Source organism: Odocoileus virginianus, chromosome 32, assembly GCF_023699985.2.
Source record: "Odocoileus virginianus isolate 20LAN1187 ecotype Illinois chromosome 32, Ovbor_1.2, whole genome shotgun sequence".
Taxonomy (NCBI): domain Eukaryota; kingdom Metazoa; phylum Chordata; class Mammalia; order Artiodactyla; family Cervidae; genus Odocoileus; species Odocoileus virginianus.
Window position 1 is genome coordinate 24,450,965 of NC_069705.1, and position 27,001 is coordinate 24,477,965.

Consider the following 27,001-nt stretch of genomic DNA (forward strand, 5'->3'; position numbering starts at 1 on the left):
CACCATACTCCATTTCACAGTCAAAGAACATGAAGCAGTTTCTAAAAATCAGGTGAATTTTACCCACCCATCTCAAAACTTAGCTCTTCTCATATTCACCACCACGTGCCCAGATACCCGACTTACACAGTGAAAGCTATCTCTAGAAGTCTCTTTTCTTAACTTCTGTATGTTTCTGTATCACTGGTCCAACCACACACACAGAACACAGCAGACAGAGGCATAACCCAACCACCTTCATTTAAGTCAGACATTAAATTTACAAAAATATAGAACAGTGACAGTCTCCTTATTCAGTATTTTTGTTTTGGAAAATGTGGCTAGTTTTTAAAATGTTGTATTAACATGCAACGGATTTATCTTTATTTCAAATGAATATATATTCTGGAAACATCTTAGTTTTGATGTTAAATGCCATAATGCTGACAGATGTAGCCCCTGTCAGTCTGCCTAAGCATAGGCTCCCCATTTCTGGGATGCCTGGAACCAAGTTCTGGTCTCCCCCGCCTCCAAATCGTCTCCCACTCCACTGCTCAGGCCATCTCTTCTAAAGTCAAAACTGGGCCAGGAGGCTTCCCTCCGTCTCCTAGATAAAGTCAGCTCTTCTGAAAACGGCCTCTGGGTTGTGGCGTTCCTGCCCTCCTCTTCACTGGTCCCTTACTGCCCATGGTTCTGCATTCCCAGCTCCAGACATCCTCATTACCCTGCAAACCCCGCGTGACAATGCGCCTTCATCTTTGTACATGTTACTCCTTCCACCCTTCCAACTCATCCTCAATCTTTAAGTTTCAGCTGGTGATCCATGTGCTCTCCCCACTAGAAGCCTTCCTTCCTGGATCTCTCTCCCCATCACCGCCACCAACACAGCAGTCCATACACACCCCCAACTGAGGACCTGACAGCCCATTTTTGTTTACATTCTACTACCCGCTGCACTAGACTCTAGGCTTGGCCAGGGGCTGGGTCTTCCCATCTCTCTATCCCAACAATCACCACCATAAACAGCACACAGTGTGTGTTGGCCACTCAGTTATGTCCAACTCGTTGCAACCACTGTAGCCCACCAGGCTCCTCTGTCCATAAGATTTTCCCAGCAAGAATGCTGGAGTGGGTTGCCATTCCCTTCTCCAGGGATCTTCCCAACCCAGGGATCAAACCCATGTCTCCTGCACTGGCAGGCAGATTCTTTTACCACTGAGTCACTTGGGAAGCCCCCTAAAGCACACAGTGGGCACCCAATAAATGTTCTCACTCTACATGTAGGAAGTGAGAGCCTGAGGTTTCCAAGAACAAATTTCAACATTGTAAGCCATGGTTTATATTCTCCCATTACATAAAGAAAAATTGAGCCTCACAGAGACTAAGTAACATGCCTGATGCCACTTTGCCAATGACTGGATGGAACTACCATGCAAAACCATGTCTATGTCCAAAATTGGTGCTCTGAACCTCTGCACTGCCTTCTCCCCAGCAGGACCCTTCTTTCTTTGCTTACTAAGTCAGAAGTAGATAATTTCCCACAGAGAGATATAAAGCCCATGCTGATAACATCCACTATGTGAATTAAAAACTAACTTAAATAGGGCAATACACTAAGAGAACACTGGAAAGCAATGTAAAATTAGCCAAGAAAAGCGAGCAAAGGACAAAAAATCTTCTCCCACCATTGTGAAACTGGTAAGGCAACCCCCAGAGAAAAACGTTAAAAAAGTAACCCAAACTTCTAATCAAATTTACAAATCAAACATCTAATCTAATTTACTTACTTTGTAAGTAAATCTTTAACAAATCAGATTTGCTCTGCCTTTTAGAGCCAACATTCCTTGAAATTTTGAAAGCCCAGTGTGTGGAGCAGAAAAGACCAGGATTCAGGTCAGGAGACCTGAGTTTGAATCTCAGGTTTTACAACTTACCAGCTGTGTGTGTGTTTTAAGTAACCTCTATGAATCTTTCAGAGAAAGCACTGGCACCCCACTCCAGTACTCTTGCCTGGAAAATCCCATGGACGGAGGAGCCTGGTAGGCTGCAGTCCATGGGGTCGCGAAGAGTCGGACACGACCCAGCGACTTCACTTTCACTTTTGACTTTCATGCATTGGAGAAGGAAATGGCAACCCACTCCAGTGTTCTTGCCTGGAGAATCCCAGGGAAGGTGGAGCCTGGTGGGCTGCCGTCTATGGGGTCGCACAGCACAGAGTCGGACACGACTGACGCGACTTAGCAGCAGCTATGAATCTTTCAACTGTAGCTATGAACTTGCCTGTTGTTACTGGAAAGAGTAAATGATAATGTATAAAGCACCTGAACATTCTGGAAAATTAAAAGACATAATTTATGTAAGAGCCTACAGCAGAGGGTTTCGCCCAGAGCAGTCACTGAAGAAACATCTGTTTCCTTGCTTTTAGGTAATTCCTCATTCCTTTCATCAAACACAGTATCACCAACACAAAACCTCTGTAATGCATAACTACACTCAAATGCATCAAATTAAAATCAAGTTCCTACTGACACAGAACTTTTCTGAAGTTTCAGATAAGCCCTGACCAGCTTCCCTTGTGGCTGAGATGGTAAAGAATACGCCTGCAAGGCAAGAGTACCAGGTCCAATCCCTGGGTCGGGAAGATCTCCTGGAGAAGGGAATGACTACCCACTCTGGTATTCTTGCCTGGAGAATCCCATGGACAGAGAAGCCTGGTGGGCTACAGCCCGTGGGGTCACAGAGTCAGACATGACTGAGTGACTGACACTCACTCAAACAGCTGTGAAGTTGTAGGCAACCTAAGGATTCGGTAAACTCAAGGACTAACTCCACTCAAGACCAACAGAGCTCAGAGAAAACGCATATCCCTCCAGCAGTGTCTCAGCAGGAACCCAGGGCAGATCCAAAATCTTTGAGTACTGCTGAAGTGACCAAGAAACACAGGGGTTTGCCTACAACAAGAAGCAAAGGCTCGTTCAGTCAGCTCTATAGTAAGTACAAAGCTGTGGTCAGTGGCCGTTTGGCAAGCCCTTGCCCTGTGACACACGGATACGTGTAAGCAGTGAGTAGGGATATTGGAGAGAACTGCTCATAACACATTACCATGCGGGGGAAAATGAGTTTGGAATATTTGTCAGTAAAAGTGTCAGTGCTAAAAATAATGAAATCCTACAGCAAGATTTCTAAGATGAAAAGTGCTTCTTCTCCAAGATACATTGGGATCCATTTGAACCTGATGATTCTATCACCTTTTTTTTTTAATCACCTTATTTCTATATCACATCATCAGCCTGAAAAACAGGATTTCATTCTGCACGTGGGAAATAAAATGCTGACTTACATGATGCACAGATCAGAAAGGCTTTTCATTTCAAAATTACACAACCAACTTATAGTCAAAGCAAGTGTTATTTAAAGAAACTTTATGCTAGGATTTGGGAGGCAGTTGGTGATCAATGCACAATTAAAAAGTCCCCCGTAAATCAAGGAGGAATAATTCTATTGTTTTCATGTATATGTATCTAGAAATACCAAACTAAGAATGTTTCTTAGCATAAACACAGCTTATCATTTAATTTAACAAAGTATCAAATTAAAAATTGTATACAATGAGTTTCCCAAGTTTGACTTCAAAAGAAGTTAAAAATAAACACCTGAGTTTTGAAATCATGGACAATCTCAGTAGTTCAGGCATCACTGTGGTGTGCCATTCTTTCTGAAAAGATTTATTATAAAAGTTAAAGCATCTCTAAGCTGACCTACCTCAAGACTATCTCCAACAGGACCTAAGAATTCCTGATGTACCCTGAAAAGTGAAATTGTCAGTTGTGTCTGATTCTTTGTGACCCCATGGACTGCAGCACACCAGGCTTCTCTGTCCATGGGATTCTCCAGGCAAGAACACTGGAGTGGGTTGCAGTACCCTCCTCCAGGGGATCCTCCCGACCCAGGGATCAAACCTGTGGCCTCCTGTGTTGGCATGCGGATGCTTTTCCATCTGAGCCAGTAGGGGAGCCCTGAAAACACTTACAACAGCCTTTCAAAACTTCAAACCATACATGTTTCATTCCTTCAGACGGGAGTCCTTCACACAGATGACTCACAGCTGCCTTCCTTCCCTGGCACCTGGCACCCACGTCCACTCTTGACCCATAGGACAGAAGCCCGAGAAAAGCCCTACAAGGGCTGAAAACGCATGCCAGTCCCCATTTCCAAAAACAGGACTGAGGACAAACACACAGAGCCCAAGACTAGCCTGTGAAATGTTTCTAAAACTCAGAAAGTTTCTTCATGCCCTAGGCAAAAATTACATACAAGATTAATGTCTATGGCTGATTCCCTTTGCTGTCCACCTGAAACTATCACAACATTGTTAACCAGCTATACTCCAATAAAAAATTAAAAGTTTAAAATAAATATATATACACATGCTTAATGAAAAATAATCCTTGAACTGCATGTGAATTCCTGTTTAAATGGAACACCCAAATATCTGCCAAGTACCGTAAAAAAAATGTTGCCTTTTCACCATATGAAATACAGTGGGTTTTATTTTAGTACCAGGGACCAATATGTTAGGACAGCAGGAGACCTCGGACAGCTACTAGCCCAATCCTTTCATCTCTGTGTCTCAAAATACTGCTCGGCCCAAGTCACATTAGCTGATCAGAGGCAGCATCCGGAATCCTCCTGTTCACCAGAGGGGGCTCCCTGCCCGGAGTGGCTTCCTCAGAGGAACCTAGGAACTATTTTCATCTTAACACTGTTTACCAGCACTGCTGAGACATTTCTCAACTATGGTCCGATACAGCTCAAAGTTCATAAAAAATGTTTTGTTTTTTTTTTTAATAAATGTAAAATGCAATCAGATATCTAACTTCAAACAACTAATTACACGAAAACATTAAAGTAACTTGTCCTTTCAGCTTACTATTAAAAGGAATATTGATGCTCAATATAAAGTACTGAAATTGAGATTTTTTTCCAATATGCATATAACCAATGAATACCCTAAAATGTACTAAGAATTAATGAATAATACTGCAATACCTGAAAGCAAATCTGCACGCAGAGTTCAGCAATATTATTCACTATTAAAGGGGAAATAATTGCTAATCCATCCCGCTGTTTTAACCACCATTTCCTGAAGCAGGCAGAAATTTCACTTACCAAAAACAGAGAACCAAAGTCAGAGGTCTCGTTCAGGATTTCCTTTTTTAGCTCCTGTTTTGCCACTGATGTCCCACTTTCTTCTTCACCCTTCTTTTCAGGGCTAATCCTATCGATGTTGGAAGTATAGGGCACTTCCAAGCGTTCTGTGCTTTCCATTTTCACAGGGAGCTCATCTTTGATCTGAAAAACCGCAGCCACGGATCCAGTCTCACATGCTGGATTGGAAGAACTTGCTTTGTCAACATCTTCCTGATTCGATTTCATGGCAGATGTTGTTCTTGGATGCTTCTTGTGTGAAGCATTTTTAGAATGAGTTGTAACATGCACAGCCTGGCTCGTAATGAGTTTATTAAATTGCTGCTTATGCGTCTTGTTAATTGGAATTTCTGCTTTGGGGTCTGCATTCAAGTCATATGTTGCTGTTTTGCTTAAACCTGTTGACTGTCTTGAGGAAGACACTGACGAGGGAGATGAGGCACCAGTTAACTGAGGTCTGGGTGCAGCCTTTGATAGAGCAGGGTCCTTTGGCTGCAACACGGGTCTGGATACAACTTTTGCTTTAACGTTCTTGAAGTTTGGTCTTGGGTAACTTATAATTTTGGTTTTTCTAACTTTGCTGCCTAGGGGGTTATTTGCTTTGGTTGTTGATTTTCCTAGGTTAAGTTTTGACACAATCATTGGTGCCGCCTTCAGATTTGGTAAACATTGGAGCTCTCGATTACTTGTCTGCAATTTGCTACATTTCTCCACGCCTTCAACAGGTGAGACAGAAAACGTTGTGTTCATCGGTTCAAGGATTGGCGTGGACATGCAAATTCTGTTATTTGTACTGATGACCATATCATCTGCATTCCAAGTCAGCTCAAGTAGTGATGCTTCCTTTTGTCCTGGCGGGCTATTTGGTATCAGTTCTATGGTACAATTTTGGGTTCCCAAATGCTTTTCATTGGAGGCAGTTGGTGTGTCTTTAGTCACAGTGACTTGGTGTTTTGGGCCCAGCACTTGGGTTTTGCTTTTACTAACAGCTGGCACCAGTAAAAGGCATTCATCATCTATAGGACAATTGGACACTGTTTCTCTAACGTTTTGGCCCATTTCCTTTTGCCCATATGAGCTCTGTGAATGTGTCTCCCTATTTGGTTCATCTTTAGATGAACAAAAGAACTCTTGTAACACAGACCCACTGGGAACATCCATGCCATCAGAAACTTGTGTTAGAGCTTGTGTCTCCTTTTCTCTGCCTCGTCTCCGCTGTGCTCCATCTGGGTACTCACTGGCATCCTTTTCCGAAGAATGGTGACACTGATTTTCAGTCTCTGGAACAACAACATCAATTTGCATCACCATGTCAGAAAACACTGTGTAAGCTGTGTCCTGGGCCTGTGATGCCACAGCTTGAGAATTTTCAAAGCTCTCTCGATCACAACTTGTTTCTCTCACATGTATCTTATCAGAATGGGGAGGTGGAAGAATGGAACAGGATAAAGATGTATTTATACTTCTCGTGTTGGTTGACTGCAGGCTTGCAGTGGTAGGCAAAGACTGACTTTTTCCAGTGGTATCATGTGTTAAGAAGGTACAGTTAACATTATCCACTTTTATGTCAAAAGTCTGGTTGAGCAGCAAGGCAGTAGGATTGTCTGTACAGTTCAAATCATCATTGTTAGTTTTCCATACAAAAGTTAGAGATGTCTCAACACTCTGGTTCAATGATCCTAGGGAATGACAACTACTATGCAAATGTTTAGGTTCTGCTGTATTTACAACATGTGCAAAAGATGGACACGTGGAATCCATGTGCACCTCTAACGCCTCCTGCCTGATTAAATTACTTGAAGATGTTTGGTGATCATGTACTTCAACACACTGAGGGGTTAAAGAAATTTTTTCGCCAATGTCCACATCAGAGCCAGTTTCATAATCAACCACCATGCCATCTGGGCTGGCCAAATGCCAACTCACATTATTGGTTGAAGCGTTTTGGGTAGATGGTGATTTTTGGTTGCATGCATATGTGTTTCCATTTTTATCACAGATAAATAAGGATTGCAGTTCATCTTCTGTCTTGCCATCTGAATTATCATCATTCATCCTGAGTATTAACTTTAAACCTCTGCCGTTTTCTTTCTTTTTTAACTCCTTTCAAATGAGAGGGAAGGAAAATTTGTCTTCGGTTTTTCAGCACAGTTGAAATGGTTTGTTGTTTCCTGGAAGAAATAAAATGTTTCACACTCAAGTGAACATTAGAAAAATCAACAAGTCATTACTTGATTAATTTCAACTGCCTTATTTTTACAATTAGAACCTACAACTAAGGACATAGGTAATTAAGATATTAGCTACAGACTCAACCTCTTTTCAAACACACTTTTTCATTTGAGGAAATGGGCAAAACAGCAAGATGCTGTTAAAACTGTGCCCTCCCTAACTCATCGCAGTAGAGAAGGATGCCAAATCTGACAACAGGTATTCTTTCTTTTTGGTTGACAGAGTTGCCCACTGGTTCTAATTTGCCTAGGATGGTACCAATTTATGCTTATTGTCCCAACATAATTAGAAAGAATGCCCTTTTCACTTTCAGAAGGGTCCCCTACTGTCTCCTTGGAGGGTGATTACCAGATAGACTAGGCAGGCACAGCAAAAAAAAAGCTGAATATAGATGAAGACTGATGGCGTCAGCATTTTCTTTCCCCCTGTTTTCACTGTGTATCTCAAACATACTGCACTTCAAAATTGAAAACAAAAGCCATTACTCTTCATACTTAAAGTGGTACTCTATTGGAAGTACCAAAAAATGTTAAACTGAGTTTACTGTATGTCATAGCAAATCTACTCTGGCATATCCATTAAAAAGAAAAACTTATGTCCAAAAATTTATACACAAAAGAACATGATTTGTAATAGAAACATTATTCACAATAGCCCTAAAGTGAAAGCAAGCCACAGGTCTACTAACTGGTAAACAGATAACAAAATGTTATATATCCAGGCAAAGAAATATATTTTTCAGCAAGAGAAAGGAATGGAGTATTGATTGGTACATGCTACAACATGGAATCAACGTTGACTTAAAATATTAAAAATAATAGTATAAGCAAAAATTACAAAGTATAAGAAGCCAGTCATAAAAGACTACATATGATGTGACCCTATTTCCATGACATGTCCGGAATAGGCAAATCTATAGAAAGCAGATGAGTGGTTTTCTAGGGCTAAGAAGGGGCAGGAGGGAAGAGAATGAGGAGTGGCTGCTAACTGGCCTGTTTCTTTTTGAAAGTAATGAAAATGCTACAAACATTAAGACTGTGGTGATGCCCACAAAGGGCTCTAAATACACTAAAACAATTCAATTGTACACTTAAAAAAATTATTAAAAATGACCCAGGAAAGCTTTCAAATTCAAGGATTTTGTAAATAACTAAAACCTTATCACGCTTTTGGTTAAACTGAAGTGCTTAAGAAAGGCCCAAATATTTAAGCTAAGACTACAAATAAGTCACACAGATATACATTTGTTTGAACTGACTTGCTCATCTAGGTACTGTCAATTGGATATCATGGTGCTGTTCTGAAGAAATAAAATATCCATCAGGGGAAAACAATGACATTCTGTAACCTAGAAAATTATAAATTAAGAGTAGATCTCATTTTTCTAACTTTCAATCTTTCCTCTGTATTCAAACATACTTCAGTGACCTAAATACAACCAGGACAATAGGAACAAGGGAAGAACTGAAACGACAGTATCTTCACTAACAGTGCTCTGTGTTTCCAGCCATGAATGCTGAAACCGGCCTTTACTGGGGGCACGAAGAAAGGCCTCAATGTTTATCTCAATAGCACGCATGTGCATGCATACCAACACATGCAACCAAGAGACTCTGATCTCAAAATAAGTGCTATATAACTCATATACTAACAGAAATAGAAATAGAATTCTATAGAAAATAGAATTTTATATACTAATGAAAAACATAAATGTCTTTTTTTTCCCACTGTAGCTCCTTAGTTAGAAATTACTGAAATAATAGATTTGGGGGCAGCACCCTAATAAAAGATTTTATGAAACACAAATTAACATTTTTAATCCTCAAGTATAAAACAGGTTCAAGCTAAATGAAAAGGGAAGTCCGTGTATTCATATTTTAGCTGTGGGGGGGGAAGGGGGGGGCAGTGATTTCACAAAGCACTAAATAAGGTACACTTTTATGCTTCCATGAAGGCAAATACTCATTTAAGAAACCCTGGTATAAGCAGATGGGAGTGCTACTAACAGAAGAATTGAACACAAATCATAGATGCTATTTGTCTGTATAAACAAATTCATTAAAGTCAACTAGATTCATAGGAAAGAGATTGTTAGTAGTAGTGTTTTAATAGTAATATTGGTTGTGTAAAGTTCTGATGGAGCTTTTACTTCCTGAGCTCCCTCTTCCAAAGTATATAAAATATGATTTAAAAATTGCAAAAGAATAAAGAAAATAGTTTGCATGTCAAAACATCTCAAATTATTTCTAAAATAAATGTACAAAGGATAATTTACACCACGTCGTTGTTGTTTGGTCACTAAGTCGTGTCCGACCCCATGGACTGTAGCCCCGGCGGGTTTCTCTTTCCATGGGATTTCCTAGGCGAGAATACTGGCGTGGGTAGCCGCTTCCTTCTCCAGGGGATCTTCCAGATCCAGGGACTGAACCTGCATCTCCTGCACTGGCAGGCAGATTCTTCACCACTGAGCCACCAGGGAAGCCCTAATTGACAACACGAGTTACATGTCATTGTCTGTTTAGGTTGTTTCTAGTTTTATTATTAAATATTATTTACTTATAAATAGCACTGGACTAAATATTTTTGCTGTTTCCACTGTTTGTCACTGTTTCCCCATCTGTTTGCCATGAATTGATGAGAAACAGTGGAAACAGTGGCTGACTTTATTTTTCTGGGCTCCAAAATCACTGCAGATGGTGATTGCAGCCATGAAATTAAAAGACGCATGATCCCTGGAAGAAAAGTTTTTATGACCAATCTAGATAGCTTATTAAAAAGCAGAGACATTACTCTGTCAGCAAAGGTCTGACTAGTCAAGGCTATGGTTTTTCCAGTGGTCATGTATGGATGTGAGAGTTGGACTGTGAAGAAAGCTGAGCACCGAAGAATTGATGCTTTTGAACTGTAGTGTTGGAGAAGACTCTTGAGAGTCCCTTGGACTGCAAGGAGATCTAACCAGTCCATCCTAAAGGAGATCAGTCCTGGGTGTTCATTGGAAGGACTGAATGTTGAAGCTGAAACTCCAATACTTTGGCCACCTGATGCGAAGAGCTGACTCACTTGAAAAGACCCTGATGCTAGGAAAGACTGAAGACAGGAGAAGGGGATGACAGAAGATGAGATGGTTGGAAGGCATCACCATCTCAATGAACATGAGTTTGGATGGCATCATGACTCAATGGACGTGAATTTGAGTAAACTCCGGGAGTAGGTGATGGACAGAGAGGCTGGGTGTGCTGCAGTCCATGGGGTTGCAAAGAGCCAGACACAACTGAGAGACTGAACTGAACTATTTTTGTAATCTTTGACTACCTGTTATGGCTTCCTTTGGAAAAACTTCCTGAAAACAACAGCATCACTGAGTCAAACGATAAAACTTTTTAAGGCTCTTGATATAGTCTGTCAAATCATTAATTTAAAAAAAAAGGCAGATTATTAATAACATACATATTAATATGCATATATAACCTGAGGTTTCTTTTAAAGCTTGTGCGTTTTGCTCAGCATTGTCTCCCAAAAATTTTCTCGTGTTACTGTGATACGAAAATATTTCTAACAGTTGTGAAATTCCACTAAAGGTAAGATTAAATTTTTTAGATTAAGTCAGTAGATTACCAAGACTATTAGGAAAATAAAGAACCCATCAATTCTCACATGACTGTTCAGCACACCTGGTTGATGATTGCTTGAATTCACAGATACAAGAAAAAAAAATCTCAAACTCAGTGAACAAAGCTATCAAAAAATAAACACATAAATACCACAGGGAGTTCCCTGGCCATACAGTGGTTAGGACTGCTATGGTTCTGGGTTCAATTCCTGGTGGAGGAACTAAGATCCTTCGAGGCAAAAAAAAAAAAAAAACCCACCCCACCTCCCTAAAAAAGAAGCCACAAAGAAATGGATTCAGAAGAAATACTTTAGGAAAATTTTGGTATGAAATCAATTTCCTAGATAAGAGTAGATAAGAGTAAAGAATTAGAGGTACAGAGATGTGAATTCTGCAGTAATCTTATCAGCTTCAGGATTAGCTGGAAGATTAACCTCAACATTCACTAAAGAAAAAAACAGCTTCAAGGCATTATCACTACAGAGCTATAGTCCTGGGCAGGAGAGAGTTGACCAGCTTTTCCTCAGGAATTTTGTTAAAAAAAAAAAAAAAACGTAAAAGTTCGCCTTGTTGTATTGTGGCCAGTTTCATCCCCTTCCTGCCTTAAGAAGAGCAGCACCGACATGCACACTACCATGCGTGAGACGGACAGCTGGCGGGAGGCTGCTATGGAGCTCAGCTCTGTGATGACCTAGAGGGGTCGGATGGGGTTAGGGGGGTGGGTAGGAGAGAGGGTCAAGAGGGCGGGGATTGGTGCCATATGTAAGCCTGGTTAATTGGTGTTCTAAAAACTGTCAAATAAGACATCCTGTGAAAGGTACACATTGTTTAACTGGCTAAAGAGTAAAACGCATCAAGCCAACAGGGTCTTGAGCTATCTTTGAAGCTTATTATGCTGGCCTGCACCAGACAACGTCTGCATTACTCTATCATTGCTAAAAATGTTGTGTAGCACAGAACTGCACTAGGATTAATTTATTTACAAGAAGAAATTAAAACTCTACGTTTGGTTTTCACATACAGCAGCTCTATGGAGTAACATGCATCTGAATTTTAAGTTGCAAAGGTATCTGAATAGTTAATTTTTCATGTGCATATTTTGTTGAATGTTTTGGTTCAAGAAAGAATGTTTAAAGCTTTTTTAAAGACTTCAGTTCTTAATGTAACTGTACCCTTCTGCATGGAAAATCATAACCAACATGGCTGCAGTAGACTTCTTAGTGGTATCCAGCACCACTTGCAGAGGGCTGCTTTATATTAATTGTACTTGGGTGTAGGACTCTAGTGTTCTTGGGTGTATTGCACGGGCTGCATTATCTACAGCATTGTACAATAACAACTAGAAGAGGCAGTATACTTCACTGATGCTTGTCTGGTAATATCACTTCTGTGTTATAATGGAAGGTTTTCTGTGATGTATGAAATTTGTGTTTTTTATATATAAATGAGTACAGTTAGATTAGTGTCGTGGTAATGCCTGTTTTCATCTGTAAATAGTTAAGTATGTACACGAGGCACTACTTCTGATTTATTGCAGTGTTCAGTCTTAGTTTTTACTTTTATTCTTAAAGCATTCAGTTTCGCTTTCAAGTTTATGTACCTTAGTTCTAAAGTTAGATCTGCAGATGTGTACAGATAGTCCATATTTATGTATTGCACATAATCATGCTATTCAGCATTGATGCTATATTGTATTATGTAAATAATAAAAGCCATGTACAGAGGGAGACTTAAAAAAAAAAAAAAGAGGGCGGGGATATACTTAAACTTGTATCTGATCCAGTTTGTTGTGCAGCAGAAACACAACATTGGAAAACAATTATACTCCAGTTTCAAAAAGGATAGGACTGCATGGTCCAGTGGTTAAAGAATCACCTGTCAATGTAGGGGACACAGGTTCAACCCCTGGTCTGGGAAGACTCCACATGCCTCGAGGCAGCTAAGCCCCAGCATCGCAACCCTAGAGCCCAGGCTCTAGAGTCCAGGCGCCACAGCTGAGGAAGCCGGCACAGCCTAGAACTTGTGCTCCGCAGCAAGAGAGGAGCCCCACTCGCTGCAACTAGAGAAAGCCCATGCATAGCGATGAAGACCCAGCACAGCCAAAAATAAAATAAACAAAAATAAATCTTAAAAAAAAAAATAGTACCTAAATTTCTATCACATAGAACCCATTCTCTGACCTAATCTCATGTTCTTTGCCTTAATCTCTCCTGATGCATGAAGAAATGTCTTTATGTTTCTATGATTACAATGTGATTTGTAAAGGCTTTAAAGTTACTACCTTGGGAACTTTTTTTTTTTAACTAAAGCAAAATTAAAGACACTTGAAAAAGAGAGAAAGAAAAGGTTGGACTAAATCATTCTTACCCAAAGGGTTGATTTCTCAAGCTGTCTTTCAGTAGCATTATCTAGCAGAACAAAGTAGAATGATTAACTTTGCTCTCCTTTCTAAGAGAGCCATCTGGGAAAATAAGATCTTTTTCCAAGAACAATCTGAATGAGAACAACTTCTCTACTTATTAAGATCTGGGAATATGATAGACGAGCTCCTCTTGAAAAAAAAGATTAGCAAAATACTAATTTCTATAATTATCTGTAAGGTCAAATATTGATAGATACATAGTAAAAGAAAAGGTCAATGAAAAGCACTACTGGTACAAAATGTGAGCTATTTCAGCATCTTTAGGAAAAAATAAGGTTGCTCTCTAAATCTTAGCTTAAGAAGAAAGGCTACTAGTTCCCCAAAGATAAAAATCCATTACCATATAGTTGAATTTATTATCATTAATACTGCAGAGGATATTTTAGAGGTTCAATTCAAATTTCCTCATTTTACAAATGACAAAACCGCTTCTAAAAAATAAACTACATGGCTGGACCAAATTAGTTACTAATGGCAGTTTACCATTAGATTACACAATAGTTATGTGTTTTATTTGTCAACTGAACTATAAAGCCAAAAGTGACTAATGCATCAGTAGGTATCTTCCACATTTTCCAATGACCTGCAATGTCGAACCCAACAGTTTGAACTAAATACAGCTAAACTTGAATCCCATATAACTATGAAATACTTTGTTTCCACAAGTCACAGTGCTTTGTAGCCATAAAGAACTTTAACTTTACTTATTTATGTTAAGACACAGCATACCAGTTGTTTAATACAAATATGGCTATAATTTACAGCTTTAAATCATAAAATTATGTCAGTCAACTTTTAAAAAATTCAACTAATTACAACTGTAGTTCATTCTCTGGGCTTTAAAACCCAAAGTATTATCTAATGTTCAACTTATGGTAAAAAAAAAAAAAAAGAAAAAGAAAGAAAGAAAGAAAGAAAAAGAAGACACTCAAGCCCTGAGTTTAGTAAAGAACATCTTTATATCTAGGAACCAAGGACCAGCATACCTATTTGCCGGTTTTCTAAGAGCATGACAGTTTTCAGTGAAGCCATTTAAAGGAATGCTTTTCTTCCTTCTCCAGAAGGAATCTAGAGTTGGTTTAGTAAATTTAAAAATGAAAGCTATGATTAAAAATAATGAAATAATGCCATTTGCAGCAATGTGGATGGGCCTAGAGAGTATCATACTGAGTGAAGTCAATCAGACAGAGAAGGTGAAAGATCGGATGACATCCCTTATACGTGAAAGATACAAATGACCTTACTTACAAAACAGAGACTTACAGACTTAATGAACTTATGGTTGCCAGGGTTAGTTAGGGAGTTTGGGATAGACACATACACATTGTTATATTTAAAATGGATAACCAACAAGGACCTACTGTATAGCACAGGGAACTCTGCTCAATGTTATGTGGCAGCCTGGATGGGAGGGGAGTTTGTGGGAGAAAGTGTGTGCGCACACGCACTCAGTCGTGTTTGACTGAGTGACCCCGTGGACTATAGCCCACCAGGCTCCTCTGTCCATGGGATTCTCCAGGCAAGAATACTGGAGTAGGTTGCCATTTCCTCCTCCAGGGGATCTTCCCCACCCAAGGATCGAATCTGCTTCTCCGGTTTCTCCTGCATCGCAGGCAAATTCTTCACCACTGCCTGGGAAGCTCTTGGGGGAGAATGGATACAGGCACATGTGCGACTGAGTCCCTTCATGGGACTGATCACTTGCAGCTATCACAACATTGTTTGCTAATCAGCTATACTCCAGTGAAAAAGAAAAAGGTTTTTAAAAAATGAAAACAACAGATGATCCACAACAGAACTGAACTTTCAGTAACTTAGAAAAGAGATATAAATCAACTGGGCTGCTTGTGAAAAAAAGCAGACTGAGTCAGTAGATCACTGGTGGGGCCTGAGAGCCTGCATTCTGTATTCATCTCCCTAGTGATGCTGAAACTTCTGGGCCATGGACCATCCTTGGAGTAGCAGGGATGTAGCAGAGTGCTCTGAGCAAAGACTGCCCACCGAGTCAATCAGATCAATACAGTAACTCGTCGGTCAGAAGCACTTACCCTCACATCCGACTTTATAGTTTGTTTTCTAAAACAGATGTTTCCTACTTTTGAACCCTTGATTTATGCTTTTGCTCTTTCCTCTCAGCTTCCCAGATGGCACCAGTGGGAAAGAACCTGCCTGCCGATGCAGGAGACGCGTGTTCGATCCCTGGGTTGGGAAGATCCACTGGAGGAGTGAATGGCAACCCACTCCAGTATTCTTGCCTGGAAAATCACATGGACAGAGGAGTCTGGGGGGGACTACAGTCCATGGGGTCGCAAAGAGCCAGACACTACTGAAATGAACTCGCAGCTCAGACAGCTAATGCACCCTCTATAGAAAATAACTGGAAAATTTTTTTATAGTCACAGAGTTTATGTTGCTTCTAATTCCTACTTGAGTTTATTCCTTCCACATGGAGGGAGTTCAGTTAATGTAACATTCCTGCCCCTCTTCTGTGCTTTTACTCATTCCATCCAGAAGCAGGAATGTGACTGGATTCCACAAATTCAGAAGAACCAGCTGGGTGAGGACTAGTTATGATGAGGGTGGCACTTGCCTCGGGCACTAAATTTAAGACAGACTCAGTAACAGCCCCCACCGGAGCCTGAGGCAAGGAAAAAGTCAGTAATGCTGACCTTATCTTCATTTTAAATTTGAGATTTTGTTTAAGCTTTTTTCTTAACGTTCTGATTTTTTTAAAATAGTACATTAAATGTTTATCGTGATCACTGAGGTTTTTCCGGCCTCACGCTCTTCACCCTAGTCTCAGCCCCATTGCCCATAGAGAACACGAGCTCTATTCTGTTCCTCTGTCCCTACAGTGAAGGGACACCTAAAACTGCAATTCACCTGTAATCATCTAGCCACCTTACTCTGTTTCCTATTTCTCAGATGGTTCATAACCAGAGAGAGGAAGGAGGAGAGTATGCAAGAAGCAGCAGCTAACCCTGACCATGTCCTGGCCATGCTGTGGAGCGGAGCCCAGGAAGCCGGGCCCCCGCGAGCCCTCAGTTGCTGGATGGGGTGGTGGGAGGTTGGGGTGAGGGGGCAATGACAGAGTCCCCCAGGAAGGGCTGCACTGGCTGCAGCAACCCAAGGAAGCCCGTGGGGCTTTGGACTGCGCGTTTTCACAGACCACTGCAGGAGAGCATCTGTACTGTAACCGTCAGCTCAGCCAGCCTGAATAGCTGTCTCAAAAACAAGGTATTATTTACTGAGCCCTCTCAAAACTGTGACTATGTCACACTAGGCAGCAAACCATCAGGAATTAAGAAGGGGGTGCGGGAGCAAAACCCATGTGGGGAAACTGGGGTTCCTGCCCGGGCCAGAGTGGAAGATGCTTAGGCTCAAGGCACTGCCAGAGGTTTCATCACACTGGCAGTTGCAGCCTCTATCCTGTAATCCAACGGCAACCCACTCCAGCATTATTATCTGGAAAACTCCATGGACAAAGGAGCCTGGTGGGCTACAGTTCACGAGCTGGACAGGACTGAGCGACTAGCACAACAGCGATCTTGTAATCCAGCTCACTTTTTCAGCTGGAAGGTTGGTTTCAAATAACACAGACTGGGCGAGAGGCTTTAAGCCTAAAACTGTACATTCTTCTGACCTGAGTGGGCAGTTCCAGCTCCCGGCAGCTGGGTCGGTGGGAGAGTGGCTGTCTCCAGGGAAGGAGGCTGCACACGTCTGCAACTTGAAGAGTACGGGGCCAGGGACCCCCGGCCACTTGGGTGGAGGCCACCCCCCGTGCGGGGCACCCAGCTGGACCTCGACCCGGGCCTGGCAGACATGGGCGAAAGCGGAGGCTCCAGCAGACCCAGTAGAGAGCTGGTGGGGAGCTCGGGGGAGGCTCAACTACACCTGCAGGGAAGAGACTGTGACGGGCCCTTTCAGACATCGGTGGTCTACAGAATACATGCCTCGCTTGTGACAGCAAAGCAGAAGATTCCTGTGTGCCCCATGGAAAACGAGAATGTTTCCAGCTTTCAACTGTTAGCAACAGATCTGGTAGGTGGCACTAGACAAGTCACCCCCAGTTTCACTCTAACCAGTCAATTCTGAAGGAAATCAACCCTGAATATTCACTGGAAAGACTGATGATGAAGCTCCGATACTTTGACCACCTGACTCAAACAGCCGGCTCACTGGGAAAGACCCTGACGCCGGGAAACATGGAGGACAGGAGGAGAAGGGAACGACAGTGGGCAAGATGGTTGGATGGCATCACCGACTCGATGGACATGAGTTTGAACAATCACAAGGAGATGGTGAAGAACAGGGGAGCCTGGAGTGCTTCAGTCCTTGGGGTCACATAGAGTCGGACATGATTTAGCCACTGAACAACAAACACATCCAGAGACAATGTGGGAATGTGGATGGGCTTTGGTGAACAGGAATGCATGTGGGTTTTCAGAAGCTTCAAGAATCACAACACCAGCCCCCCAACACACATACACACCCCAAAGTGTTCCCAATTCCTCCTTGATTGGATAATTAAATATTAGGAATAAATCCTCCCTAAGACTCAGGTTTCTTATATTTAAGTAAATCCAGAAAAGAGGCATAAGCAATAAGCTGTTAGCAGCACAAACATGAAAATGTCTGCTTAAAAGAGAGGGTAAGGCTTGTCCTAGGCGGGGGCTTTCCTAGTGCAGAACCGTGATCTTCAGAAACACTGAAAACCATTTTAGAAACTACAGCTCAGATAAACTTTCCCCGTATTACTATTTCAGGGTTAGGCGATTGGGTTGTTTTCAAAATGTGGTAGTTTGGGAAGGGGGGAAGGAGACAAGATGGTACTGGGGTCACTCGTGTGCCCTTCACACTCTGGCTGCTAATAACTTGGCAGTAATGACAGCCCTTCCTATGAAGGACCCGAACTGTGTCCTGGAAGAACATGAAGTCCATCTAGATTCTGAGACGACTTCAGCCTGAAAGAACCTGAGTAAGATACTGGTGTGCTAAGTTGCTTCAGTCGTGTCTGACTCTTTGTGACCCCGTGGACTGTAGCCCACCAGGCTCCTCTGTCCATGGGATTCTCCAGGAAAGAACACTGGAATGGGTTGCCATGCCCTCCTCCAGGGGATCTTCCTGACCCAGGGACTGAACCTGTGTCTCCTGCATTGGCAGGCAGGTTCTTGACCACTAGCGCCACCTAGGAAGCCCCAGATACTGGTAAGGATAGTTACGGAAACTGAATTCTGGTCTTTTAACCCCAAGTCTTCAGAAAGTAAGGTCCAGAAGGACAGGATTTCTTCTCCCTTGGGTCTGGTTTATTCACCAAAATATTCCCAACACCTGGAAGAGTACACAGTGGATTTTCAATAAACAAACTGTTGAGTTAATGAATATAAGAAAGGGCCAGGAAAATCTGACTTTGAACTTTCACTTCTGTAACATATTTGGACTTTAACTTGTAAAGTTAAGCAATTCTACAATTAACTTTCCCCTAGAATCATGACAGTGGTAGAGGTTTATAATAAAATTTAGGCATCGTCACTATATTATTGGCAGCCTTCCCAGGTGGCCCAGTGGTAAATAATCTGCCTGCCATGCAGGAGACACAAGAGATGTGAGTTCAATCTCTGGGTCAGGAAGATCCCCTGGAGGAGGGCATGACAACCCACTCTAATATTCCTGCCTGAGAGATCCCATGGACAGGGGAGCCTAGTGGGCTATAGTCCATGGGGTCACAAAGAGTCAGACATGACTAAGCGCATGCGCGCACACACACACACACACACACACACACACACACAATGTTATTGGTAATTTAACTTTGTCATGGGAACTCACTGTACTTTGTGGGACTAATGGCTTTATATCATCTGAGATTAGAAAGAGGAAAGTAAAATTAAGCCACAGAGTGGCCATAGTCGATGTAATTAATGCACCCATCAGAGCCTCCAAACTCTCTGCCCAGATAGAAAAGTACCCAGAGGGACAGAGGTTTCACTGCGGAGCAGCCCCTTGAAGGTATGAGCAAGGCCCTGGCTAACCATGGGTTCGATTCTAAGTACAATGTGTGAAAAGACCCAGAAGCAGGGACGCTGGAGGAGAATCTGTTCCCTTCACATGGGAGCTCAGTCTGTCCTCATGTCAATCTGACCTCTACCTTCATCCTGCCCTGAGGATGGACAGTACTGTATCTGCCTGGAGAAATGGGGACAAGTAGATGGGGCAGGCTTGGCTGAGCTTTGCTCACTGTCTTCTGGGAGTGAGCTGGCCTGTGGGGAGCACAGGACCCCCACTCCAGGGCAGCCCAATGGGGACCAGGAGAACCGAATTCCGGGGCAGGCTGTGAGAAATCCTGTTCAGGTTTCCCTGGTGGCTCAGATGGTCAAGAATCCGCCTGCCACGTGGGAGACCCAGGTTCGATCCCTGGGTCGGGAAGACACCCTGGAGAAGGGAATGGCAACCCATTCCAGTATTCTCGCCTGGAGAATTCCAAGGACAGAGGAGCCTGGCAGGCTACAGTCCATGGCGTCACAGAGTCAGACACGACTGAGCGACCTTCACTCACTTAACTCATGCGGGAACTTGGCCCCCTGATAGCCTTTAACAAGGGTGATTTGATAGTTTAAAGGCCAGTTGACCTTACTCTGCCATACTTCTTCATTGGTTCAGAACCCAGATCAAGAATAGAGGTGCTCCTTACTGGACAATTCAGTGAATTGTTACCTAGTTTTATTTTTCTTTTAGTTCCTAGCTTAAATCTGTGACTCCTACAAGGTCCACTTTTTAAAACAGTGGTACAATATGCACAAAATTTTTCATTCTTGTACAGTTATATAGCATTAAGTGGGCTTCACTGGTGGCTCAGTGGTAAAGAACCTGCCAGCCAATGCAGGAGATGGGAGGGATGTGAGTTCAATCCCTGGGTTGGGAAGATCCCCTGGAGAAGGAAATGGCAACCCACTCCTGTATTCTTGCCTGGAGAATCCCATGGACAGAGGAGCCTGGGAGCCTACATGGACACACAGCATTAAGTGTACTCACAACACTGTGCAACCGTCACCACCACCCCGCTCCAGGATGTTTTCATCTTTCCCAACTGAGACTCTGTGCCCACTGAACACTCACTACCCGTTCTCCTCTCCCCACACCACCCACCGCTGGTGACCAGCGTTCTATTGTCTATGAATCTGACTACTCTAGGTACCTTATAGAAGAGGAATCACACTATACTTGTCATTTTGTGACCAGCTTGAGTCACTTAGCACACTGTCTTCAAGGTTCAACACTGTTGCAGAATGTGTCAAATTTTCCTTCTCTTTTTTAAGGCTGGATAATATACCACTGTACTGATAAGCCACATTTTATTTATCCAGGTATCCACGGATGGACACTTGGGTTGCCTCCACCCTTTGACCACTGTGGACAATATTGCCATGAACATGACGTACAGATGATCTCTTCCTTTGAGACCCTGTCTGCAGTTCTGTTGGGTATATATACCAAGTGGAACTGCTGGCTCACATGGTAATCCTACATTTAATTTTTTGAGGAATCAGAACTGTTTTCCAGAACATCTGTACCATTTTTCATTCTCACCAGCAATGCACAGTACCACTTTACTTACGTTTTCACCAAAACGTATTCCTTTGTTCTTTTTATTTTTTAAGATAAAACGGCCATCCTATTGGGTATGAAGTGATATATCATCGTGACTCTCAACTGTATCTGCCTAATGACTCATGATTTGGAGCATCTTTTCACATGCACACTGATCATTTGTTTATTTTCTTTAGAGAAATGTCTATTTAAGTCCTTTGCCCATTTTTCAATTGGTCTTTTTGATATTATGGTTGTTTAGCCCACTCTTTAAGATCACATGTTTTAGGAAAATATTTTCCTTTTCTCTGGGAAGCTTGATTGACTTAATCTGTTGGAGCAGGCCCAACATCAACTCCTGTTATTAAACTGCTGTTACAGGTTGCATTGCGCATCTCAAAAAGAGACTTATGAATGGGCATTATTTGGAAATAGGGTCTTTACGAATCCAATCAAGTTAACATTAAAGTCATTAGTGTGGGCCCTAATTCAACATCAGACTAGTGTCCGCATAAGAGAAGGAGCATGCAGAGAGACAGAAATGCCATATAAAGGCACAGAGACACGGGTGGAAGACGGCCGCATGAAGATGCAAGCAGAGACTACAGATTTACATTGACAAGCCTGTGAGCAAGCGGGGCTACCCAGAGCTAGAAGAGGCAAGGAAGCACCCTCCCCCAAAAGCTTCAGGTGGGCAGTCCTGCTGACACCTTGACATTTAATTTCTGGCCTTCAGAGTTCTAGGAATAGGTTTCTATTAATTTAAGCCAACCAGTTTGTGTTGCTTTGTTACAAACTAGTACAACTCTGTTCTAGAAAAACAGTGCATCACTGAAGTCCTTTTACAGGTTGGGTTGTATGGAATTCAGAACACAGTTTCCATTATTTTAAACACACACTCACATGAATGATGATTGGGTTCCCAGGCAGCCTAGGGATGACATTTTAACCCTTCCTAGAGCATAAGCATTGCCCAATAGTACTGCTATTTCTTCCAGAATTATGGGAAATTCAGCAAGCATTGCATATGGGGCCCTAAATCGTGTCCAACTCTTTGCAACCCCAGGGGCTGTAGCCCACCAGGCTCTGCTGTTCATGGGATTCTCCAGGCAAGAATACTAGAGAGGGTTGCTATTCCCTTCTCCAGGGGATCTTCCCAACACAGAGATCGAGCCGTCTGGGCCACCGTCTCAAGCCCATGCCAGCAACACAAACCCTCTGCCACAGCCACAGCCTCCAGGTACGTACACCTTTTCTCTCTAATGGGCAAAATGACGACTCTTCACCATCCACTCAAAGTGTCCCTGCTGCCCAGATGGTGGCAAGGTCTCTATCCTTGCTGCTCCCTTCCACACACACCTGCACCCCAGGTGCACAGCCAGTGACACGAAAGATTATATAGCTCCGCCAGATGTTTCTCTCCCTGCTTGTAAAGGCAGCAAAAGTTTAAACTGTCCTTCACTTCAAGGATGAGTAGCAGTGAAGAGAAATGATTTGAGGTAAAGATCTTGGTTTTAATCCAAAACTATCTTTACCTTTGGGAAAGTTAACCCAGGTAGCAACTAACAATTCAACTAACAATTCCAGCAACAGTGGAAAGAGATTTTACCTTTATTATAAATATGATGGTTAATACCTCAGTTTAGAATTTCAATGCATATAAATTTAACAATAAAAAATCAAAAGAACAGACTCCTATTTAAGCTCAAAGCTTCAAAGTATTTTCATCTGAAACTCACAAGCAGATATAAAACAGTCAAATGCCAAAATTAAGGATCATCCTTGAGGATGATGGTAACAAAAGCAATGCACACACACCATCACACAAAAGTGACACAGAAAGTTATGGTGAAAGTGCCAATGAACAAAGCAACACTGCCAAGAATGTTTCCTTGTGTAAGTAAAAATGAACACAAGTAGTACCTTCCCCTGTTCTCCCTAAAATACAAAGTCACCCTTCCACACATGAAGACATGTGACTTTGATACAGCATGCTTACTCTTTTCCTAGTCTGAAATCATTATAATCAATTTTTAAAATATTTGTTTACTTGCAAAGGAAAAAATAAGAATAACAAAAAATCCACTATTATGTGACACGTTAAGCACAAACCTCAATATCTGAGGGCAGAAACGACTTACCAGAGTACACAGAAGTCAAACAAGTTTGCAAAGAACATACCGCAGGGTGCAAGGCAGATAGGCTACAGAAACCCAGAGGGACCCAGGAATTAGACACGCAAACAACAGAAGGTGGTCAGGCGGTGCTCATGATAGGGAGACTATCTGCAATTCTCTGTTGTTCAATCACTAAGTCATGCCCGACTCTTTGTGACCCCATGGACCACGGTACACCAGGCTTCCCTGTCCTTCACTCTTCCAGAGTTTGCTCACATTCGTGTCCATTGAGTCGGTGGTGCTATCTAACCATCTTATCCTCTGCCGCCGCCTTCTCCTTTTGCCTTCAATCTTTCCCATCATCAGGATCTTTTCCAATGAGTGAGCTATAAGGAATTATAATTCTCTGTGAAGTGAAGTGAAGTCACTCAGTTGTGTCCGACTCTTTGCGACCCCATGGACTGTAGCCTACCATGTTCCTCCATCCATGGGATTTTCCAGGCAAGAATACTGGAGTGGGTTGCCATTTCCTTCTCCAGGAGAGCTTCCCGACCCAGGGATTGAACCCGGGTCTCCCCCATTGTAGGCAGATGCTTTACCCACTGAGCCACACTAAACACCTCCTCCGCCAGGACCCCACCTCTACCCTGTACATTTAGACAACTGTCCTGACTCTGGCAACAACCATATGATCTTAGAAGAAACAAGTGAGACAACCCCATTTAGAGCCACCAGACCCAGAAGAGGGTGAGGATACAGCATGGTAGGTGCAAACAGGGAAATTTAGTGAAATTTTTCCTATAAAATGGTAGGAGTACCAACGCACTTCCTCTCCACAGCTCCATAAAAAGCTTATCATCGTCAGGCTTAAACAGCCCAGGCAAAGGATAAGATTGTTCTTTGCAAGAGAACAATGCTTGGAAAGAACAGAGAAAAAGACCTACAGATACTGACACCAAAGGTTTCGCATTATCATGCCTCCCAGGGTAAACCCTTTCCCTAAGACAGTTTTCTGAGCTTTTTTAGATGATCAACCTTAAAAAGGAACCCAAGCATCAAGTCAATATTTGAGGACATTCTGATATAAAAGAAAAACAAACAATAAAAATTCTCAGAGGAAATAGAGGCCATGCTGGCAAGAGAAGAAAAATTAGAAAATCTGTAATTAATAGCCTGAAATATATATCCATGCTAAAACTGTGATTATTTTTAAAAACATAAGGATATAAGAATGCTCAGAAATCAATGTGAAAGTCATAATGAAAAATTTCAGAAGATATAATCTAACAAACTAGGTCACAAATGTAAACTAACTCAGAAATTTTCACAAAAATGAAAAAGGATTTTTTTTTAAATTAAAGATTCATCCAAGTGATCCAGCATTCAACTCAGTATTATAAGAGGGAAAAGGAAAATTTTGTAGCAAAATATAATCAAAGAAATGATACAAAGTCTTCCTAGAGCTGATGAACGAGAGCCTCCAGACTGAAGAGGTGCATTGTTTGTTCTACACAATAAATGAACAAGATTTGATCACTGCATGTCACTGATGTTTCAGAAAAGTTAGATTTTAGTGACAAATAGCAGCCACTATACAACTCTTACACACAAACAGCAGTTCCAAGCACCATACATACTTCTTGTATAATCCACAAACAAGCTTTCAGAGGCATCAGGTACTATTATCCTCACTTCACACATGAGGAAACTGAGGCACGGAGAGCTACATAACTTGCTGTAGTCGTGTAGTTAGAAGGAGGCAACCCTAGAGACAGTCTGGGGCCATGCCTGTGGTTTCACTCCTATGCTATAAAAAGGACTTACAGAACAATTTGAGTCAGTGCTAATGAGGTGGATGAACCTAGAGCCTATTATACAGAGTGAAGTAAGTCAGAAAGAGAAAGACAAATATTGTATATTAACACATATATATGGAGTCTAAAAAGATGATTATCGATGACTCTAAGTGCAGGGCAGCAAAGGAGACGCAAACACACAGAACAGACTTTTGGACTCTGTGGGAGAAGGAAGAGGTGGGATGATTCAAGAGAATAGCATTTTTGAGATTAATCCTTTGTCTGTTGCTTCATTTGCGATTATTTTCTCCCAATCTGAGGGCTGTCTTTTCACCTTGCTTATAGTTTCCTTTGTTGTGAAAAAGTTTTTAAGTTTAATTAGGTCCCATTTGTTTATTTTTGTTTTTATTTCCAATATTCTGGGAGGTGGGTCATAGAGGATCCTGCTGTGATTTATGTCGGAGGGTGTTTTGCCTATGTTCTCCTCTAGGAGTTTTATAGTTTCTGGTCTTACATTTAGATCTTTAATCCATTTTGAGTTTATTTTTGTATGGAATATTACTCAGCCATTAAAAAGAATTCATTGGAATCAGTTCTAATGAGATGGATGAAACTGGAGCCCATTATACAGAGTGAAGTAAGCCAGAAAGATAAAGACCAATACAGTATACTAACGCATGTATATGGAATTTAGAAAGACGGTAACAATAACCCTATATGCAAAACAGAAAAAGAGACACATCTGTGTGATGTACAGAACAGAATTTTGGACTCTGTGGGAGAAGGCAAGGGTGGGATGTTTCACGAGAACAGCATTGAAACATGTATATTATCTAGGGTGAAACAGATCACCAGCCCAGGCTGGATTCATGAGACAAGTGCTCAGACCTGGTGCACTGGGAAGACCCAGAGGAACTGGGTGGAGAGCGAGGTGGGAGGGGGGATCGGGATGGGGATATATGTAAATCCATGGTTGATTCATGTCAATGTATGACAAAAACCACTACAATATTGTAAAGTAATTAGCCTCCAACTAATAAAAATAAATGGAAAAAGAAAAAAGAGAGAGAATAGCATTGACACCTATACAATACCGTATGCAAAACAGCCAGTGGGAGTTTGATGTATGACCCAGGGCAACCAAAGCTGGTGCTCTGTGACAACCTAGAGGGATGGGATGGGGAGGGAGGTGGGAAGGTATAGGATGGAGGGGACAAATATATCCTTATGGCTGATGCATACTGATGTATGGCAAAAACCATGCTGATTCATATTGATGTATGGCAAAAACTATCACAATATTGTAAAGTAATTATTCTCCAATTAAAATAAATAATTGAAAAAACAAAAAAGGACTTACAGAAGACCAGGTATCAGAATAGCAGACTTTATCACATTAATACTGAAAGCTAGAAGACAAATGAAGTGATATCTTCAAAGCTCTGAGAGAAATGTTCAAATAGGAATCCCAATCCTGCCAAGCCATGTATCCAACTTGAGTGTGAATAAAGGCACACAAAGCCTCACACTTCTCTCTCCTACATGTTTTCTCAGGAATCTACAAGAGGCTGAATGCTGCCAGTGTGAGGAATTAAACCAAAGAGAGGTATCATGGAGGAAACAGACGGTCCAATAGGAGAAAAAAGGAAGGACTCCCTGGAAAAGCCCAAGTGATGGCTGTGTCCTCCACCTGGAGGGCAGCAGGAAGTCAGCAGTCTGACAAGGATGTCCTCGGGAAAAACATCTGGAAGTTCACAGTTCACGTATTGCTGAAGCCCGGCTTGGAGAATTTTGAGCAATACTTTACTAGCGTGTGAGATGAGTGCAATTATGCTGTAGTTTGAGCATTTTTGGCATTGCCTTTCTTTGGGATTGGAATGAAAACTGACCTTTTCCAGTCCCTTTTCCAGTTTGGAAAACTGGCCGCTGCTGAGTTTTCCAAATTTGCTGGCATATTGAGTGCAGCGCTTTCACAGAGTCATCTTTCAGGATTTGTAAGAAGCCTCTTATCAAACAAGGCTGCTGTCTTGAAGTGAAGTGCAGTGAAATC

At 41.9% G+C, this 27,001-nt stretch overlaps 1 protein-coding gene across 4 annotated transcripts in view; it reads right to left on the minus strand.

The window, feature by feature from the left end:
- Positions 1 to 27,001, minus strand: part of MTUS1 (microtubule associated scaffold protein 1) — a 203,572-nt gene that overhangs the window by 113,797 nt on the left and 62,774 nt on the right. For all 4 annotated transcript variants that reach the window (XM_070459996.1, XM_070459997.1, XM_070459995.1 and 1 more), the window contains exon 2: positions 5,149 to 7,358. In XM_070459996.1, coding sequence (XP_070316097.1) covers positions 5,149 to 7,242 — 2,094 coding nt within the window. In that variant the 5' untranslated portion in view covers positions 7,243 to 7,358. The remainder of the gene's footprint in view (positions 1 to 5,148; positions 7,359 to 27,001) is intronic.